The 22338-nt window shown below is 44.7% G+C and overlaps 1 protein-coding gene across 1 annotated transcript; it reads left to right on the forward strand.

Moving 5' to 3' along the window:
• The first annotated feature begins 232 nt into the window (after positions 1–232).
• LOC139262601 (ferritin, higher subunit-like) lies at positions 233–19050 on the forward strand. Its single transcript, XM_070877759.1, has 4 exons — positions 233–334; positions 13134–13280; positions 18459–18584; positions 18895–19050. The coding sequence occupies exons 1-4, from the start codon at positions 233–235 to the stop codon at positions 19048–19050; spliced, it is 531 nt and encodes a 176-aa protein (XP_070733860.1).
• Positions 19051–22338: the final 3288 nt, after the last annotated feature.

Consider the following 22338-nt stretch of genomic DNA (forward strand, 5'->3'; position numbering starts at 1 on the left):
CATCACCAAGACTGATCTTCCCCAGCCCCCTCCGCCGAACCCCCTCTCCTTTGTTAATTGGTGCCTTAATTCAGGGAAGATTCCTGATTGGCTCTGAGGGATTGTCAATCATCATTGGTGATGTCATACCCTGTTTGAATGCAGCTGTTCCAATAGTATAAATACAGTAGCTTGTGCAAGATAGAGTGAGTTCTAGAACTGTGCAGGTGATAGTGAAATATAGATAGAGAAGATGGCCTCCCAAGTGCGTCAGAACTTCCACAAGGACTGTGAGGCTGCTGTCAACAAGCAGATCAACATGGAGCTCTGTTCCTCCTATGTTTACCTCTCCATGGTGAGTTGTGTATTCTTTGTTGCTGCATTCTGAAAAGTTGTTAATTCTCCAGTTCAATGAATTGGCTTTAAGTTGTATTTCTCTTGACTTCCTTCCCTGGGGGAGCAGAGTCTTTGGGCAGTGAGAACTTCAGCTGTGTAATACAGGGGATCTTGTTGAGTTCATGGACTGCTCCTGACAGCAGCTGCCCTCTATTGAGGTTTAATATTGGAAACCAGCTCAGCTGCTGCCTGAGTGTGTGACAGAAGAGCACAAACCTGGTCAGGGGCCTGTTGACCTGAGACAATGTTCAGTTTCAGTGGGGGACTGCAGTGAGTGAAATGTGGGTAGGTTCTCATTAGTGCTCTCATTAATTGGAGGTGATGTACTGAGAATCCTGCTGTTGGAGCCCTGCTCACTGCTGAGATCTCTTGCACTATTGTTGTGTAAACTACTGGAGTGGAGGATTTTTCTCACTCCATGTCCACACTTTGATTTAGAATGGAAGAAGAATCATTTCTATAATGCCTTTCACTACCTTGGAATATCCCAAGTGCTTTGTAGCCAATGAAGGAGTTAAGTGTAGTTACCTGTTATGTGGGAAATGCAGCAGCCAATTAGTGCACAGGATGCTCCCACAAACTGAAATGAGATAATGATCAGATCATCTGTTTTAGTGGTGTTGGTTGAGGGATAAATATTAGCCAGGACACTGCAGAGAGCTCCTTGCAGTAGTATCTAGAACATGGAGAAGGCTTGAGGGACCAATGGCTGACTCCTGTCATTCACTAAGATCATTGCTAATCTTGTACCTCAACTCCACCTCCTGCACTGTCCCCATATCCTTTGCTATCCAAAAATCTATTGCTCTTGAATATACTCAATGACTGGAATTCTCTAACCCAGGAGCTGTGGAGGCTCAAAGAGTCATCATGGAGTGAAGAAATTTCTCCTCATCTCAGTCCTCAATGACCCCTGGTTCTAGTCTCTCTCCAGCAAGGGGAACCATCCTCCCTGCATCCAATCCTTCAAGTCCTGTAAGAATTTTGTATATTCCTAATGACATCACCTCTCATCCTTTGAACCTTGAATAGAGGCTCAGTCTGCTCAATCTCTCCTCCTTGATCTTTCACATCCACCTCATGACTGACACACTCTTGTGTGAATGGCAGAAAGTAGAGGAGTTATTGCTTATCCAGGAGTAGAATTTAGTTTGACTGGACATGAAATATAATCCTGAACTTTAGTTTTATATGTTCAACCAGCAAAGGAAAAACTTTCATCATGCTATGGGGAGGTGAGGCTCAACTCCAATTGATGAAGTCAATGGCATTTTGCTAGTTTACAAATGGTGTCTATCTTTTTAAGAATTCATTCATTCTGGGGAAAAATAACTCTTGCATTGTATATGAAGATCAAGGTCTAAATAGGCTGTCTTAATTTCTCTCTGCAGTCCTTCTACTTTGACCGGGATGATGTTGCCCTGTGTCACTTTGCTGAGTTCTTCAAGGAGCAGTCACATGAGGAACGTGAGCATGCTGAGAAACTGATGCAATTCCAGAATCGCCGTGGAGGACGGATCATCTTGTCTGACATCAAGGTTTGGTTCAATTATTTAGTGGCCTTCTGTCTGGATACCCTTAGACCTGATTGTTTCAAATACCTCCTAAAGCAATTGATTCCGTGGTAGTGGAATTCAGTAATTCTATATTCCTGTGACATTATTTATGGTAAAATGGACTTCTGGTTGCTTTTTTATCCTATTTTTCTTTGTACTGTCTTTTGTATTTTGTTTGTTCCATTGTAAGTGAACTACCTGTGATTTTCCTCTTCAGAAACCAGAGCAGGATGAGTGGAGCAATGGTCTGGATGCAATGCAGAGAGCTATGCAGATGGAGAAGAATGTGAACCAGAGTCTGCTGGATCTGCACACAATCTCCACTGGGAGCACTGACCCTCATGTAAGTTCCTCATGTGGGTTTCTGGGCAACTTGGAGGTGGTGGAACATTGCTATCCTTGAGCTGTTTCAAAAGTGCTCCATGTCCAATAGCTTTGTTTTTAGGGGGGGTGGTCTCTCTTGGGTTCTTCAGGGGGTGGGGGAGAGGACCATGAAATTGTCCAACTGTGGACATTGAGACATAAATGGGTCCCAATGTTTCCAGGATCTGAGCTCTCATTTGTAGGGGAGGATGAAAACCCCCTCATTTTACCCAGAAGGAAAAGGGCTGTGGGATCAGTCTGTGCTGTGAATTGAAACCGATGGAAGGAAAACTTTGGGACACAAATGGAGACCCCCCCAGTGTTTGGACTCAAAGGAAAGGGAATTTAATTTGGAACTATCTACCAAAAAGTTTGAAATCCTCAAGTGCACATGGAAGAAACTATGAACTTTAATCGAATTTGGGATTTTTTAAAAGGTCTGCAAGAAAAGGGGTGGAGTCAATATCAAAAGGGCCAGTTTGGACATTGGAACTAATCAAATTGTCTGGGAACTGTATACCCTCGAAACTTGCCCCTTGAAAACATTAGCATTTAAACAATGCCACATACATATTCCAACACCTTTTTCATCAGGCATAGAAATATCTGGCTCAGGCCAGACTAGCACAATGGCTACAGGAGGCCAATGCAATCAACACCCACTCAAACCTTGAGTAGGTTAAGATCAGTGGGGAAAAAAAACCTAAAAACCTCAAACTGCTGCATTTTTCAAAATCAAAAGTCCACCAATGAGAAGAATCGACTTCAGCAGGAGAGGCAGACTGGATAATCTGGCTATAAACAAGGGGTTTCTGACGTAGTGAAAAAAGAAATGATGATTTTCCCTGCCCTCATGATTCAACAACCACAACCACAACCACAAGCCTCTCGACACTGAAGGAAAACCAGTGTCCGAAGATAGAAGAAACAAACCACCAGACTGCGGAAGGCACAGTAGTGAGTATAACCTCCGGTCCCCAGAACTCCCAACTCAGTTAGGCCAGGAAAGGTGGGAGGTTGGGCATTGTACTGCTAAACTGGTGTCAAGATTTTCGTTGGGTCCGTTTTAGTGGGATTTAGGGGGATTGTTTTGTTGGTGTATTGCTGTTTGTTGAATTACACCTTGTCAAATAAATTGGAAGCCTAAAGTTCCTCTTGGAATCACCTTGTCTCAGTTCTATTGTATTACATCTCCTGATCGTGAGTCTTATGTCAGAACTGTGTAAGGGAAGCTAGGAGCGCCTTGAACGCTCAACTCTGTGTCACAGGCGAGGGGGAAAAAGGTGTTCGGAGTGTTTGACACTCACAGGTGCCTCACAGGCTAGGCAAAAGCTGTGGGGACGCACGAGTCTCAAAACCCCCTTCATAAGCTGTGGATACAGTCTCTCCAGGGGTGCTCTTGCAGCACTCAGGGTACCTCACAGGTCAGGCATAAGCTGTGAGGGCAGAAGCCCAGAGAGAGACACCCAAGGCACAACAACAACCCTGTGAAAACCCCTTACACATTGCACAGTAGCAACTGGATCATTAGAGCAAATGTAAATCAATTTCAATGGCCCTGCCTGATCCTTCTCCACTCCTAGAGAATTAAAATCCTAACTTGGGGGGGATGCACTGATCCTTGATATCTGTTACTGGCCATAACTCATTTCCCTCTTCTCTTTCAGTTGTGTGACTTCCTGGAGACCCACTACTTGGATGAACAAGTCAAGGTGATCAAGAAGCTTGGTGATCACATCACCAACCTGAAGAGACTGGGAGCCCCTGAGAATGGCATGGGAGTGTACCTTTTTGACAAGCACACTCTGGGGGAGAGTGACTAAACTGACTGGGATCAAGCTTATTGTGTTTAGTACTTGTATTTATATAATCAGGCCCCTATACTGTAGGGAATGAATGCTTGTGACTTTGTACAAAAAGAGCTGAAACCCATAACAGTAAATAAACTGTTCAACATTGGGCTGTGTTTTGTCACCTTGTAAATTTGAGTGGTTACTTATTTTTCATTTAACATAACTTGGCTTCTATCAAACAAGAATTACACTGACCTGTGCAACATTTATATGGGATTCAGTCTTATGAAATATGTTTTTCCCCCTTGTGTAATGTCTATGTATTGACTGGGCCATTCAGGCACCTGTTATAAGATCGAAAATGTTCAAGAATGTGTTAGGACAACTGACAGCCCCATGGGATATTGGCCCAGTGACCAAAAGTCTGGTCAGAGGTATGTATTGAGGCGGTACAGAGATGTTTAGGAAGGCATATCTAGAGCTTGGGACTGATAAGCTGTATACAATTACCTGTTCCAACGATCTGTTTTTTACAAAGGAGAATTCAATCCAACAAGATGTAACATCTGCTAAACGCAGGACCAATTTCCCAGTAATTCATTGTTGCACCATTTCAGTCCAATGAAGGAAAAAGTCCTGGATTAGCTTCCCATTTTGTCTATCTGCCTCGTGAACGAACAGCAGTTTGTATTCAATCGCTGCAACAGATCCTCTTCAGTTATGCAGGTCGTTCAGTAATGGGACTCATCACTGCTGCTTTAGGATTGCTGTTAAGCTTTGTAGGCAGAAAAGAAATATCTCAGCACACTGAACTCTGGGCACTACAATTGGGTGAGGAGGGAAAGCAACAGCTGTCATCAGCTTGTTGTCATAGCTTCAGTGCTTCGTGTGGATACCCTAGTGGTTCTGGGACAGCTTCTCTTCCGTCTGCTCCCCTAATGGTTGAATAACTTGCCAACACAACCTCCATTCAAACATGAATAAGGTATTGCAAGACTAACGATACTCCAACAACATTTAATACTTGGGGAAGGTGTAAATGTATTTAATTCCACAAAGCAAAAGGCACAAGATGTTAAACCCATTTCTGGCCACAATGCCTAAGCACTCAATTTATAAGCCTATCAATTTTTTTTTGTTAGTACCACTGTGAATTTCATTACTATCACCCTGGATTAGATTTCTATTTCTCTCCTTCATGGCTATGAATGGATACAAATGGTACTACTGCTCCAATAATCCAGTGTTTACGAGTTATTTTTAGGAATTTAACTGAGAACTGTGTTGAGTGCAATTAAATAGCCAGGCACAGACATTCCAGGTTAATGTCTTGGCAACACTCAAGCGCCTTTCGGCTATCGATGTTACAAACTGTCATATATTGATGAGCCACAGTTCCACGAGTCGGCCTGGGTTTGCGTGCTGATGGGTTTGATGGCTTCATGTATCAACAAATCTCTAGCTCACTCGATGTGAAACTTTACAGGTGCTCGTGTTTTAAGAATTACTTACAATTTACAGCACAGGTAAAAGACCATTTGGGCCAACTGGGCCATGCTGTGGTTTATGCTCCATGTGAAACTTGTCCCACCCTACTTCATCTAGACCTATTAGCATATCCTTCTATTCCTTTCTCCTTGTGTTTATCTAGCTTTCCCTTAAATGCATCTATGCTCTTTGCATTCAGAGTTATTACTGCGTGTAGCTCAGTAAACGCACCGCTGCTGCTGTGGATTTTCTGTTAAGCTGTGTGGGTAAAGAAGTGAATAACAGCTATAAAGATCCGCAATGTTTGAGCTGAAGGACAGCATTTATTGTCTGTCACTAATTGCCTTTGAGAAGGTGCTGGTCAGCCATCTTCTGGAACCGCTGCAGTCTTGTGGTGAAGGTACTCCAACAGTGCTTTTCGGGAGGGAGTTCCTGGATTTTGCCGCAGTGACGAAAAAGGAATGGTGATATAAACCAACCTGACTTGGAAATATAACGTGGAGGTGAACTTGCAGGCGATAGTATTCCCAAACTTCTGCTGCCCTTGTCCTTCTAATTGCTAGAGCTTGTGGGATGGCTTGTGCTGCTGAAAAAGCCTTGGCGAGTTGCTGCAGTGCATCTTGTCGATGGAACACACTGCAGCCATGGTGCACCGGTGGTGGAAGCAGTGAATGTGGAAGGTGGTGGATGGGATGCCAATCAAGCGGCCTGCTTTGTCCTGGATGGTGTCGAACTTCTTGATGATTGCTGAAACTGCACTCAGCCAGTCAAGTGGAGAGTATTCCACCACACTCCTGACTTGTGCCTTGTCGATGCTGGAAAGACGTTAGGTGTCAGGAGGTGAGACACTCACCGCAAAATACCCAGCCTCTGGCCTGCTCTTATTACCAGAGTATTTATGTGGCTGGGCGAGTTCAGGTCCTGATCAGCGATGATCCCCAGGGGTTAATGCTGGGGAATTCAGCGGCAGTGAATGTTAAGGGCAGGTGGTTAGACTCTCGCTTTTTGCAGATAGTCATTGCCTGGCACTTGTGTGGTGCCATTGTTACTTGCCCATTATCAGCCCCACACTGAATGTCATCCAGGTCTTGCTGCATGTGGGCATGGACTGCTTCATTTTCTGATGTCTTGCAAATGGAACAGAACACTGTGTAATCATCAGCAAACATTCCCACTTCTGGCCTTTATGATGGAGGGAAGTTCATTGATGAAGCAGCTTAAGATAGTTGGGCCAAGGACACTGCCCTGAGGTATTCCTGCAGAGATATCCTGGGACTGAGATGATTGACCACCAACAACCACTTCCTTTGTGCTAGATATGAGTCCAGCTCATCGAGAGTTTTCGATATTCGCATCGACTTCAATTTTGCAAGGGCTACTTGATGCTGCACTCCATCAGGTGCTGCCTTGCTGTGAAAGGTAGTCACTCTCACCTCACCTGTAATTCAGCTCCTTTGTACATGTTTGGACCAAGGCTGCAATGAGATCAGGAGCTGAGTGGTCCTGGCACAACCCAAACTGGGCATCGGTGAGCAGATTATTGTCGACAAAATCTTCCCTCACTTTGCTGATGATTGAGTGTAGACTGATGGGGCGGTAATTGGCCTGAATGGATTTGTCTGGCTTTTTCTGGACAGGACGTACCAGAGCAGTTTTTCACATTGTTGGGTAGATGCCAGTGTCTCTGTACTGGAACAGCTTGGCTAGAGGTGTGGCCATGAATTTACAGATTGTGGTGCAATACAATTCTGCAGTTGCTGATGACACAGTGCCTCATGGATGCCCAGTTTTGAGCTGCGAGATCTGTTTTGAATCTATTCCATTTAACACTGGTCAAACCACTCACCACAAAGGAGGGTGTCCTCAGTGTGAAGACAAGACTTTGTCTCCACAAGGACTGTGTGGTGGTCACTGCTACCAATGCTGTCATGGACAGATGAATCTGTGACAGGTAGATTGCTGTGGATAAGATCAGTAGGTTTTTCCCTTGTGTTGATTCTCTCACCATCTGTCGGAAGCCCAATCTCGATGCTATGTCTTTCAGGACTCAGCCCGCTTGCTCAGTGCTACTGAGCCCCTCTTGGTGATGGACATTGAAGCCTATTGCTATATCAGTGCTTCTTCCAAGTGGCCTTCAACATGGAGGTGTACTGATTCATCAGCTGAGGGAGGGCGGTAGGTGGTAATCAGCAGGAGGTTTCCATGTCCAAGCTTGACCTAAACCCATGAGACTTGATAGGTTCCAGATTAAATGTTCAGGACTCCTACCGCTACTCCCTCCCGACTGTATACCACTGAGCCGCCACTTCTGGTGGGACAGGACATACGCAGGGATGGTGAAGGAGGAATCTGGGACATTGGCCGAAAGGTATGATTCTGTGATTATGACTATGTCAGGATGTTGCTTGACTAACCTGTGAGACAGCTCTCCCCATTTAGGCACAAGATACCAGATATTAGTGAGGAGGACTTTGCAGAGTCGACTGGGCTGGGTGTACCATTGTCATGTCAGAAGCCGGTGCCGAGGTCAATGCCGGGTTGTCCATCCTGTTTTATTCGAATTATTGTTTCTCGTAACGGTTTGTTATAACTGATCGGCTTGCTTGGCCATTTCAGAGGGCAGTTAAGACTCAACCACATTTTTTTAGGTTTGGAGTCATATCGGCCAGATTTCCTTCCTGAAGGACATTAGTGAAGCAGATTGGTTTTTATGACAATCCGACAGCTCCCTGGGCAACATTACTGATACTAGCCTTTTATTCCAGATTTTAATTTAATTAACTGAATTTCAATTCCCCAGCTGCCATGGTGGGACTTTGGATTATTAGTCCAGGCCTCTGAATTACTTGTCCAGTAACTTAACCACGATGTTACCGCACTCTTTGCATCTCTCAATGGCACTTTTGGACTATCGATGTCACCACAATTCATACATTGATGAGTCACAATTCTACAAGTCATGTTGGGTTTTGCGTGCTGATGAGTTTCACGGCTTCATGTTTCAGATAAAACAAATTCTTCAGCTCACTTGATGTGAAAAACTTTACAGATGCCCTTGTTTTAAGAATTACATAGAATTTACAGCACAGAAAAAGGCCATTCATCCTGGCAAATTGCAGTGGTGAGTGGTCCTTCTTGAACCTAAAACGCATCTAGGATGAGGTGAGGAAACCAATGGGACAAGATCGATTTAATTGTCTTTCAATCATGAGCATGGAGAGCGAAGTACTGAGAGGACTTGATTCACACACTGAGCCTCCTCCCAACTTCATTTAACCCTATCAGCATATCCTGCCAATCCTTCCTCCCTCATGTGTTTATCCAGCTTCACCTTAAACACTGTCTATGCTTTTTGTCTCAACTATTCCTTTTGACAGCGAGTTAAAAATTCTGAACACTCTCTGAGTAAAGAAGTTTCTTTGAAGTCTCTCTTAGATTATTAATTCTAACTTTCTATATAATTCTATGGAGATCAGAACTGTGCGCAATACTCCAAGTGTTGTCTAGCCAAGGTTCTGTATAAACTTAACATGCTGCACAGGGATGTGGTTCTGTTCACCTCAACTGTGTTCTCCCTGTGGCCGAGGAGCTCCGTCCGGAGTCACAGTGTGTATTTCGTCCCCTACGGGTAACAACGGACATGATCTTTGTAGCACGCCAATTGCAGGAAAAATGCAGGGAGCAACGCCAGCCCTTATACATGGCATTTTTTGATCTTATAAAGGCCTTTGAGACTGTCGACCGTGAGGGCTTATGGAGCGTCCTCCCTCCATTTTGGATACCCCCAAAAGTTTATCAACATTCTTCGCCTGCTCCACGTCGACATGCATGCCGTGATCCTTATCAGCGGATTTGTTACAGACGATTCCACGTCCGAAGCTGGGTCAAACAGGGCTGCTTCATCGCTCCAAAGATTTTCTCAATCTTCCTCGCTGCCAACTCCACCTTACTGTCAACAAGCTTCCTGCTGGAGTGGAACTAAACTACAGAATCAGTGGGAAGCAGTTTAACCTATGCCCTCTCCAGACCAGTGCAAGACCACCCAAACCTCTGTCGTTGAACTGCAGTATGCGGACGACGCCTGCGTCTGCGCACATTCTGAGGCTGAACTCCAGGATTTAGTCGATGTCGTCACTGAGGCATATGAAATCATGGGCCTTGCACTTAACATCCATAAGGGAAAGTGCCTCCATCAGCCTGTCTTCGCCGCACAGCACGGCCCCCCGGACATCAAAATTCACGGCGTGGCCCTCGACAATGTGGACCACTTCCCATACCGCGGGAGCCTCCTGTCAACAAAGGCAGACATCGATGCGGAGATTCAATATCGCCTCCAGTGCGCCAGTGCAGCCTTCAGCTGCCTGAGGAAAGGAATGTTCGAAGACCAGGCCCTCAAACCTACCACCAAGCTCACGCTCTACAGGACTGTAGTAATACCCACCCTACTGTATGGATCAGAGGCATGGACGACTTACAGAAGGCACATCTCGTCGCTGGAGATATATCACCAAAGATGCCTCCGTAAGATGCTGTAAATTCCCTGGGAGGACAGATGCACCGACATCAGTGTCCTCGCGCAGGCTAACATCCCCAGCATTGAAGCACTAACCACATGAGATCAGCTTTTCTGGGCAGGCCACTTAGTCCACATGCCAGACATGAGACTCTCTAAGCAACTGCTCTGTGCGGAACTCTTTTATGGCAAACGAGCCAAAGTTAAGCAGCGGAAACGTTACAAGGACACCCTCAAAACCTCTCTGATGAAGTGCGACAGCACCACTGATGCCTGGGAGACTCTGGCCGAAGTCCATCCTAGTTGGAAAAAGTGTATCCGGGAGGGCGTTGAGCTCTTCGAATCTCAACGCTGCGAGCGTGAAGAGGTCGGGCAGTGGAAGGAAGGTGTGGTAAATCAGTGAATAAAGCTATAATATGATCCAATTTATCTTAATTTGTATTTATTAACAAATTCTCTTTGTTTCTTGCAGCAGCTGTATCATCTGATTATTTTGATTTTTTTTTCCTGGGATCTTGAGCTTGATGAAGTTTATTTGGAATACATTCTGTACACAATGCAAGGAATTCAGAATTTGTATCCTCATTCTAAATCACTGCATGGATTTTCCTTACCTTGCTGGTTCAATGGGTGATGTCATAAAAATAAATCTAGGCCATTTCGGAGGGATGTCAGGAAGTATTCTTTCCCACCAGTGTGGTGGAAATCTGAAACACTTTCTTTCTCAGCCATCCCTCACCTCCACGGGGAGGATGGGAAGAAAGTGTTATAAATGTTTCTGCTTCCCTCCTGTTCCTAGTATTTCTCTCCACTAATTTTAAGTACCAGTTTGTATCCTTCTGTCTTTCCTCTAACTTTTTGCAATCATAAAGCAGATAGTTAATCATCAATTGTCTGTGCTCAGTGGACTCTCCCTTAACCCCTGTGACCTTCACCAAGCACCCTTAAATTCTGAGGGGTTCTCATAACTTTTATTCTGTGGTCTCTGGTTCTCCTCTACAATGCTTTGATTTGTGTAGACTGTCAAATTAATGCTGCTTGTGGTAGTTTTAGTTCCTTGGCATGAATGCAGCCAGTAAAACTCGGTTAGTTTTTCTTTTTTTTATATATGAATTCTGCATTGGGACTAGATCTAGTTTAGGCAGTTGCTTTTACTGCCCGTCAACTAGCCTGTACAAAATGTATTTGGGTTAATAAACAATTATTATTGGAGCATGCTACTGGTGACCAGGGTATAAATCTTGTGGCAATTCCTTCACCTAATTTCCAGAGCTACAATGAATATTGGGTGCCAAGATTCAGGTTCCAGTTTTAAGCATGTTCAATCAAAGCTGAATTGGTGATCGAGTGATGCAGCACAGGAGGCTATTCAGTCCATTGTGCCTTGCTGAATGTTGGGTGGAGCGATACAACTGTTTCCATAGCCTACAAATTTTTCTAAATCACGTAAGAGGATGAGACTGGGGAATTAGTAATGGGCAACATAGAGATGGCAGAAAATCTGAACAAATATCTTGTATCTCTCTTTACAGTAGAGGACAGTAACAACATTCCAATGGTGGATAGTCAAGGGGCTATCGGGGGGAGGTACTTAATGCAATAACAATCACCTGAGGAAGTAGTACTCAGTAAGATAATTGGGCTCAATTATGTCCTGATGGCTTGCATCCTCGGGCCTTGAGAAGCAGGGATTGTGGATGTATTGGTTATAATTTACCAAAATTACCTGGATTCTGGGGAGGTCCCAGCAGATTGGAAAGCTGCAAATGTAATGCCCCATCCTTTTTTTTTAAATAAAAGAAACTTTTGACCAGTTAGCCTAATATCTGATAGGGAAAATGTTGGAGTCCATTATTAACATCGCAGGGACATTTGGATAAGCAAAATTTGATCAGGCAGAGTCGGCATGGATTTGTGAGGGGAAGTCGTGTTTGACAAATTTGCTGGAATTCTTTGAGGATGTAATGAACAGGGTGGATGAAAGTGAACCAGTGGCTGTTTTGTATTTGGACCTCCAGAAGGTATTTGAGAAGGTGCCACAAAAGATTATGGCACAAGATGAAAGTTCACAGGCTTTGGGGATAATATATTAGCATTGATAGAGGATTGGCTAAAGAACCGAGTCAGGATAAATGGTTCATTCTCTGGTTGGCAACCAGGATCTAGTAGAATGCTGCAAGGATCAGTGCTGGGACCCCAACTATTTACAATCTATATTACATTCTGTCCCTCCTTCCAAGTCGGTTACGTCGCCTAGTTTGTTCCTCCCAACTTTGTATCAGTAATGTGTGAGGAGAACACACTTCTGCAGAAGGACATAGGCAGGCTAAGTGAGTGGGCAAAAATTTGACTGTAGGAAAGTGAGGTCATGCACTTTAGCAGAACAAGAATCAAAGAGCAAATGTTTATTGAAATGGAGCAAGATTGCAAAGTGCCGCAGTACAGCAGGATCGGAGCGGAGGTGGGTGGGGTGTGGTGGGTGCCTCTACTCATTTGGAATTCAGAAGAATGAGGTGAACTTATTGAAGTGTATAAGATTGAGGGGGCTTGACTGGGTGGATACAGAGGATGTTTCCACTGATGGGGAAACTACAACTAGAGGGCATGATCTTAAAATAAGGGGCTGCCCATTTAGAACTGAAATATCTTGAGCGGTGTCAATCTGTGGAATTCACTGCCTGAGCTGTGGAAAGCTGAGACATTGAATAAATTTAAGACTGTAATACAGTTTCTTAAATGCTAAGGGGTTATGTGGGGATGAGTCCATGATCAGATCAGCCATAATCTTAAATGGTGGAACAGGCTCTGAGCTGTGTGGTCTACTCCTGTTCATATTTCTCATGTTAGGTTTCCCTATGGCTGGAGCTGAGATTATCCAATGTATTTACCAGGTTAATTGAGTAGGTTCTAGTTTCCATAAATATACATACAAGTTCAGTGAGACTGAGCTCTTGAAGCAAGAAAAATGAGTTTGGCTTCATGTACAGTGCCCATGCTGATGGGTCTGCCATGCAATAATCAACTACTCTTCTGATCCCTCCGCAGTCCTTCTACTTTGACCGGGATGATGTTGCCCTGCGTCACTTTGCTGAGTTCTTCAAGGAGCAGTCACACGAGGAACGTGAGCATGCTGAGAAACTGATGGAATTCCAGAATCGGCGTGGAGGCCGAATCATCTTGGCAGACATCAAGGTTTGGCTCCATAAACGAGGGGCCTTCTGTTTGGTTCCCCTTAGACTGATTGTTCACAATACATTGTAAAGGAGTTGGTTCCAATTCCACAGGAACCAGCAATTTGGACAAACTGGTCCATGCTGGTGATCAGGCTCCAGATGTCGTCCTCCCACCTTGCTTTATCCAGCAACATATCATTCTGTTCCTTTTTCCCTCATGTACTTATTTAGCTTCCCCTCAAATACATCTATGCTGTTCACCTCATAAATTTGACACCGTTAGTTGACTTAATGCAGTAATTCAATATTCTAACATATTGGTTCATGGTAACCTAAACTTCTGATTTCATTTTTTCATCCCTAATTTCCTTCAATACTGTCCTATTTACAAATGTGTTTTTACTGTTTGTACTATTACATATGTGCCATCAGAGGGCACTGCAGTCAGACTTGCAGGTTACCTGTACAGGTGTGCCAGGCGCAGTACAGAAGGCAGGTCACCAGGTATGATCCTCACCACCGAGAGTTCCATTATGTAAAGTCCTGTCCCCTCAGTACAGATTCACATGAGGCATGTGGTGAAGTCAAGGTCACTCTGGACCTACACCTTTATTTCAAGCTCTGGAATGCTGCACTTGCCTGAGACCTGTCCTTGTATACCTGTCTCTTGCAAGTGCATCACTGGTGGTAAGGTATGCTGGTGGTTACAGTTCAATCTTATTCGTCATGTATAGTATGTTATATATATTCACCCTCCCCCCAAGGTCTTGTTGTCTTTATAGGTTCAGTCTCAGGTGGTCTACGCTCTAGCATGGAGCGTCTGAGTTGTGGTTCAGTTGTTTGCCTTGGTGTCTGTTTGTTTTTCTTTGGGTGTGGTTGCTGGTATCTTGCCTGGGCTGTCTGTTGCGATTGCCCTTTCCTCAGGTTGTTCTCTCCATCTGTCCATCAGTTGTGATGCGAGTTCCACATTGTAGTCTGCCCCTCTGGTTCCACAGTGTTGTTGGTAAATCTAATTTTGACTTGGCCTACATGCCTCTGGCAGGTTTTGCCATTGTCCATTTGTACTACCAGTAGCCTGTTTCCTTCCTTGCCCGTTACTGTCCCTGCAAGCCATTTGGGACCCCTGCCATAGTTTAGTACAAACACTTTGTCCCCTATCTCATTCCATCTCCCCCTCGCATTTCTGTCATACTACTCAATCAGCTTATGGCGCTTTGCCTCAACGATTTCATGCATGTCTGGGAGGATTAATGAGTGCCTTGTTTTTAAAGTCTTTAACATCAACAGTTGCACAGGGGGATCCCAGTCAATGAGTGCGGACGAGATCTGTATGCCAGCAGCAGTCGTGACAGGTGATCCTGTAGCATGCGACCTTGTATTTTAAGCATGCCTTGTTAAATGATTTGCACTGCTCTCCACCTGGCTGTTGGAGGCCGGCTTGATGTGATTTATGCCATGGTCAATTAAAAAATCTTGGAATTCTGTGCTGGTGAAGCACGGACCATTGTCACTGACCAATATGTCAGGGATTCCGTGCATTGCAAACGTAGTTGCAAGGTTCTCCAGTGGTGGAGGTTGTGCACGTGTTAAAAATAGTGCACTCGATCCACTTTGAAAATGCATCTCCAACTACGAGGAACATTTTGGCCATGAATGGGCCTGCATAGTCGATGTGCACCCGCGACCACAGTTTGGTAGGCCAGGGCCCAGGGGCTCAGGAGACCCTCCCTGGGGGCATTGCTGAGCTGGGCACAAATGGTGCACCTTCGTACGCAGAGCTCCAAGTCCGCGTCAACACCAGGCCACCAGATGTGGGATCTGGCTATGGCCTTCATAATGATCCCCGGGTGCTCGCAGTGGAGCTCCCAGACAAATGCCTCTCTGCCTCGCAGAGGCATGTCGACTCGGCTGCCCCACATCAGGCAGTCTGCTTGTAGTGATAGCTCATGCATGCGCCTGTGAAAGGGTTTAATTCCTCGGGGCAGTCATCGCGAGCCAGTCACCAGTTAGGACACATCTTTTTACGAAGGATAGCGTGGGGTCGCTGGCCGTCCAGGCTCTGATTTGGCGAGCCATCATTGGCGAACCTGTGGACTCCAAGGCATTGATTGCCATGACTATCTTCGTCCTAGTCATCAGACCCTTCCGTGGTCGCCAGGGGTAGCCTGCTGATCGCGTCGGCACAGTTGTCTGTGTGCCTTATGGTATAGTCGTAGGACGCCAGCATGAGTGCCCACTGTTGAATTCTCACTGGGGCGTTAGCGTTTATTGCCTTGCTCTTGGATGTGAGGGGCTTGTGGTCGGTTTCTAACACGAACTTGGCTCCGAAAAGGTATAGGTGCATCTGTTTGACACTGTACACGCACGCGAGCGCCTCCTTCTCCACCATTCTGTACCCGCGCTCCGCACGCGAAAGTGACCTGGAGGCATAAGCTATGGGTTGTAATTTGCCCGCACTATTGACATGTTGCAAAATGCACCCGACCCCATACGCTGACTCATCGCATGTGAGAACTAGCTTTTTAAATGGATCAAAGACTCAAAACACTGTTGGAACACAGAAGGTTGTGTGCCTTTATTGAAAGCGCATCCCTGCCACCCCCAAAACCAATCACACCCCTTCCTGAGTAGCACATGGAGAAGCTCCAGCAGCGTGCTCAAGTTCTGCATAAAGTTCCCAAAATAATTGAGTAGCCTGAGAAAGGCGTGCAGTTCTGGGGCCTGGGTGCTAGGCGAATTGCTTCTGTTTTGGGCACTGTTGGGCAGATTCCATCAGTGGCAAACCTTCTGCCCAAAAATTCTACCACTGGTGCGAGAAACAGGCACTTTGATTTCTTGACTCATCGGCAGACCTGATCCAACCGCTTTCGTACTTCCTCCAAATTATGGAGATGGGAGTCGGTGTCCATGCCCGTGATGAGTATGTCGTCTTGCAATACAACCGTCCCCGGGATGGATTTGAGTAGACTCCATGTTGCACTGGAATATGGCAGCTGCCGACCTGATACTGAATGGGCGTCGATTGTACATGAAAAGGCCTCTGTTAGTTGATGGTGAGTAGCTTGGATTCTTTGGTCAATTCTTGCGTCATATATACAGATGTGAGCTCTAGTTTTGAGAAGTTTACCTGCAGCCAATGTGGCAAATAAGTCCTCCACTCTGGGCAGTGGGTACTGGTCCTGTAGGGAGACTCTGTTTATGGTAGATTTGTAGTCCCCACAGATTCGTACGGATCCATCAGGCTTCATGACTGGGACGATGGGACTTGCCCAGACGCTAAATTCCACAGGTGATATAATGCCTTCCTGCAGAAGCCTGTCTAGTTCGTGTTCAATCTTTTCCCTCATCACACAGGTTACAGCTCTGGCCTTGTGATGGACCGGTTGAGCATCCTGTGATGTAGATTTTGACTTTGGCCCCTTTGAAAGTGCCCACACCTGGCTGAGAGATGTTCAAATTGCTTTATAACTGTTGAGCAGGAGGTCCATCCCTCTAATGACATAGCATGGACATCATCCCATTTTCAGCTTAGTTTTGCCAGCCAGCTTCTCCCCAGCAGTGCTGGGGGGTCTCTGGGGACAATCCACAGGGGAAGTCTGTTCACTGTCCCTTTTTGTGTGACAGAGAGCATGGCGCTGCTGAGGACTAGTACGATTTCTTTGGTATAGGTCTTTAGTTTGGTGTCGACCCTTGAGTTTTGATCTGTCTTTTATGCGGCCACAGTTGTTCAAATTGTTGAGGTCCCATGAGAGATTGACTCGCTCCTGTATCCAGCTCCATGTTGATGGGTATACCATTGAGTCAGACCCTCATCATTTATAGGTGGCGTCCTGTTGTAGGAGCAGCGGCCATTGATCATGTTGACCCGCTGTACATCGGTGTCCCGGATACTGTCCCCACCGTCTTCTGGTCCGCTTTCCGACTCATCCGATTTGTATACCAGCCGAGCTGTTTTTTGCATAGGTGGGCGAAATGCCCTGTATATTCACAGTTCCTGCAAACAGCCTGCAGAAATTGACACCCCCTTGATGAGTGCCCACCCCCACACCTCCAGCACAGACCGCTTCCATTGTTCCCAAAGAATGAGCTGTGTCTGGCTGATCTCTCGAGCTTCTCTCAGTTTGTAGTTGATTGCTCGCATTGTGGGTTGATGTGTGAATGTCCTTTTCTGTGGCCCTTGATGGCTTCTTGTACCACTGCCTGCTGTCGAGAGCCTGTTCTCCCAGTTTGGTCTGTGGGGGAGCAGCTTGTTTAATGCTGTGAACTACTTGTTCTGATATTTTGTTAGTTGTCGTACCTGTATTGTAAATCAACCTTGTTTGTTCTTCTCCCACCAAGAATGTCTGCAACCAGTGCTGCTGCCTCTAAGGTCAAGTTCTTGGTCTCTGAGCTTTTGGAATATGCCTGCTTGGCCTATTCCTTCAATGAAAAGTCTCTCAGCATTTCTCTCCTCAGTTCATCGGAGAACTCCCAGACTAGCCAACCTCAAGTTCTGCCACAAAGTTGGGTCTGCTCTGGCCCACACAGCGTCTGTAGTTGTAGAACCTGTGTCTGGCCATGTGTCGGCTACTCGCCAGCTTCAGGTCGACTCTTACCAGTGTGCTCAATTCTTCAAATGACTTGGGTGCCAGCAGATCCTTTATTAAAGCGTATGTTTTCAAGCCACAGCTGGTCAAGAGATGAGCTCTTCTCTTGTCTGCTTTGTCGTCTCCTAACCAGTCTTTTGTTACAAAGCTTTGCTGGAGCCTTTCTATCAATCCCTCCCAATTGTCTCCAGCATTGTACTTTTCATCTAATCCGTTGTTTGCCATTCTGTAATCCCGTAACTTGTCGCCACTGTAAAGTCCTGTCCCCTCAGTACAGATTCTCACAAAGCATGTAGTGAAGTCAAGGTCACTCTGGACCTGTACCTTTATTTCACAGCTCTGGAATGCTGCACTTGCCTGAGACCTGTCCTTGTATACCTGTGTCTTGCAAGTGCACACCTGGTGGTAAGGTATGCTGGTGGTTACAGGTCATATCTTATCAGTCATGTATAGTATGTTAGGATACAGTTATATATAATAATGTAAGATATATGACACATTAAATGAACTAAGGTCACTACAGTTAAAGTACAATACATTGCCTCGTGGAGTCATTATCAGAGCATCTAAAGACAAAAAAAAACTTAGTTTAATCTGACTTTCCTCTTCAGAAACCAGAGCAGGATGAGTGGAGCAATGGTCTGGAGGCCATGCAGAGAGCTCTGCAGATGGAGAAGAATGTGAACCAGAGTCTGCTGGATCTGCACAAACACTCCACTGGGAGCACTGACCCTCATGTAAGTTTCCCAATGCTTCAATGTGGGCTTTTGGTTAAGTTGCTGTCCTTGAACTTAATTTAAAAAGATCTCTGTGCCCAATAGCTTTGTGTTGGGTCTATTTCAGGGAAGATTTTGTAAGTGTCTGATCCCAGAACATTTTTGTAAAAGCAAGTTTTCATCTAAATGATGCAGTAATTCCATCAATTTCAATTGCACCACTTAACTATCCTCGAGTCCAAGAGGACTAAAATCCCAACTCTCAAGCAGTAAGCTCCAATGTTCCTTGATATCTGCTACTGGCCATAACTCCTTTCTGTTTCTCCTTCAGTTGTGTGACTTCCTGGAGACCCACTACTTGGATGAACAAGTGAAGATGATCAAGAAGCTTGGAGATCACATCACCAACCTGAAGAGACTGGGAGCCCCTGAGAATGGCCTGGGAGAGTACCTGTTTGACAAGCACACCTTGGGGGAGAGTGACTGATGCTTCTGATCAGTACTCTTGTTTATACAATATGTGTGAGACTCTGTCCTACACAAAATGATGGATTTGTACAGGCTGAGACCTGGGCTCTTGATGTGAAATGTAATCAACTGTAAATAAACTGTTCAATATTGGACTGGGTTTTGTCTCCTTGCAATTAGTGGTTGCTTATTTTCCATTTACTGTAACTTGTTTGCAGCACAAGTATTGCACTAGGCTATGCAACAATCATACATTGGCCTCCTGTGCTGTAACCACTCAGCTGGCTCTCCAAGAGCACTTCAGCTCGTCCTACTCCCTTGCATTTTCCCTGTTGCCCTGCAATGTTTTTCCTTCATGTACTTGTTCAATCCTATGATTGAAAATGTCTTCGCCACCCTCTCGGACAGTGCAATCCAGATATTAACCACTCATTGCATAAAAGTTTATCCTCATGTCAGCTGTGGTTCTTCTGCCAATTGTCTTAAATTTGTGTCTGCTGGTTCTCGTCCCTTCTACGAGTGTTAATAGTCCTATAATTTTGCTCGTTGCTGGGATAATTTCAATATATTGACAGTTATATTCATAAAAACATAAGAGCAGTCGTTGTCCATTTTGGTTCTGTAAAGACTGCACCACCATTAAATATGATCATAACTAATCCTTTACCACCACCATGTTCATGCTTTTACCCCATAGCCCTTGATGCCTTTTGTATCAAGATATCTCACATCCTTAAATATATTCAGCAATTGGGCTCCACTGCCTTCTGCAGTCAATACTTCCCCAGTTTCCCCATCCTGAGTGAAAACATTTATTATCTTTGTGCTAAATTTCCTACAGCATATTCTGAGCCTGTGACTTTTTATTCTCAACTTCCCAGCAAAGGGCTACTTCCTCCCCACATCCAATCTCTCCAAACCAGTCTGAATTTTATGATTTAATACGATCCCCTTTCACTCTTCTGGTGAATACAGGCCTGGTCAAGCTATTCTCTCGTCATACGACAATCTTTCCATCCAAGGAATCAGTCTGGTGGAACTTCGCTGCGCTCTTAAGGAGACCCAAAACTGTGCACAATACACCAGGTGTAGTTTCACCAAGGCCATGTATAATTGTAGTAAGACATTCTTGCTCCTGTACTGTGGAAAAATTGTAAATATTAAATTTGGTTTCCTCCTCCAAATCTATTTAGAAATGTGATTAGTTGGGGCCCAAGCACCGATCCCTGTGGTATCCCACTAGTCACGACTCACCACCCAGGAAAAGACCTGTTTATTCCGACTGTGTTTTCTATCAATTAACCAATTTTCAATCCACAGTATATTACCCCCAATCCCATGTGCTTTAATTTTGCGCACTAACCTCTTGTGGGACTTTATCAAAGGCCTTCTGAAAATCCAAATACATGACATCCACTGGTTCTCCCTTATCTAATCTCAGTTACATCCTCGAAAAAAAACTCCAGTAGGTTTGTCAAACACAATTTTCTTTTCATAAATCCATATTGACTTTGTCTCATCCCGTTGATAGTTTCTAAGTGTCCCTTTATCACATTCTACTAATGTTAGACTAACCGGGCTGCAGTTACCTGTTTTCTTTCTCCTTCCTTTTTAAAATAGTGGGGTTACATTTGCCACCCTCCATTCTGCGGCAACTGTTCCATAATCTGTAGAAATTTGGACGATGATAACCAATGCAACCACTATTTCCATGGCTACCACTTTTATTCCTCTGGGATGCAGATTATCAGGCCCTGGGGATTTATCAGCTTTCAGTCCCATTAGTTTCTCCAGCACTATTTTCTGACTAATAATCATTACCTTTAATTTCTCTTGCTCACGAGATCCTTAGTTCCCTAGCATTTCTGTGATGTTATTTGTGTCCTCTTCTGTAAAGACAGAACCAAAGTATTTAATTGTTCTGCCATTTCCTTGTTCCCCATTATAAATTATCCCATTTGTGACTGAAAAGGACCTACATTTGTCTTCACTAATCTTTTTCTTTTTACAGACTGGGAGAAACTTTTACAGTCGGTTTTTATGATCCTTGCAAGTTTAGTCTCACACTATTTTCCTCCTCTTAAACAATCTCTTGGTCCTTTTTTGCTGAATTCTAAATTGCTCCCAATCCACAGGATTGCTACTTGTTCTGGCAACTTTGTATGACTCTTCTTTGGATCTAATACTATCCTTATATTCTTGTGTAAACCATGGTTGGGCCACTTTTCCTTTTGTGTTTTTGCAGCAGAAAGGAATGTATAATTGTTGCAATTCATGTATTCGTTACTTAAATGTTCGCCATTGACTATCCACCATCATGCCTTTTAATGACTCTTCCCAATCTATCATAGCCATTCCTCATACCTTCATAGTTTCCTCTGTTTAGATTTAGGACCTAGTTGTGCATTGGACAACTTCACTTTCAATCTTTATAAAGAATTCAATTATGTTATGATCATTCTTCCCGAAAGGACCCCGCACAAAAAGACTATTAATTAACCCCTTCTCATTGTACAATACCCAATCTACGATAGGTATTCAGACATGTTGAAGATCTAATTTCAAATGTACGTATATGTAACGACTCAAAAATCTGGTTCCTGAAAACTCACTCAGGTGCAACATCATCCATCTTTATTCTAGCACAAGAGTGCCAGTGTGACAAAGACACCCAGCTTATATACAGGTGATCAAGCACACATGCCACGTGTGTCCAGCCCGATGATCTCCAACCGCGGCGCCCTCTGGTATCTTGTGACTCCCAAGCATTAAGACATAAGAGTATATTTTGCAAATTCTATTCATGCATTTCAATCTAGCGTTGCAACGCTGTAATACAACAAGTGAAAATGTTCACGTTTGTTCAGCCACATAAGGCAGTGAGACCACAGGTACATTTTAGTGTCTTAAAGGAGGCAGAGAGGTTTACATAATAACATGCTATGCCATTTGGCACCTCGAGCCTGTTCCGCCATTCAGTAAAATCATGACTGGTCTGATCTTGGTCTCAATACTTTCCTGCCTGTTCCCCATAACCCTTGACTCCGCTATTGTTCAAAAATCTATCTATCTCCACCTTAAATGTATTCAATGACCCTGCCTCCACACATGCGCACAGACACACACAGTACTGAGTGAATGCCGCACTGTCAGAGGGGCAGTACTGAGGGAGTGCCGCACTGTCAGAGGGGCAGTACTGAGGGAGCGCCGCACTGTCAGATGGGTAGGACTGAGTGAGCGCCGCACTGTCAGAGGGACAATACTCACAGGATTCTTCACTGTCGGAGGAGCAGCACTAAGGGATTGC

Source organism: Pristiophorus japonicus, chromosome 4 (assembly GCF_044704955.1).
Source record: "Pristiophorus japonicus isolate sPriJap1 chromosome 4, sPriJap1.hap1, whole genome shotgun sequence".
In the NCBI taxonomy this organism is placed as follows: domain Eukaryota; kingdom Metazoa; phylum Chordata; class Chondrichthyes; family Pristiophoridae; genus Pristiophorus; species Pristiophorus japonicus.

Coding starts and splice junctions, on each gene's coding strand:
- LOC139262601 (XM_070877759.1), top strand. CDS start 233: ATGGCCTCCCAAGTGCGTCAGAACTTCCACAAGGACTGTGAGGCTGCT. Junction 335..13,133: donor CCTATGTTTACCTCTCCATG/GTGAGTTGTGTA, acceptor ATCCCTCCGCAG/TCCTTCTACTTTGACCGGGA. Junction 18,585..18,894: donor CTGGGAGCACTGACCCTCAT/GTAAGTTTCCCA, acceptor TTTCTCCTTCAG/TTGTGTGACTTCCTGGAGAC.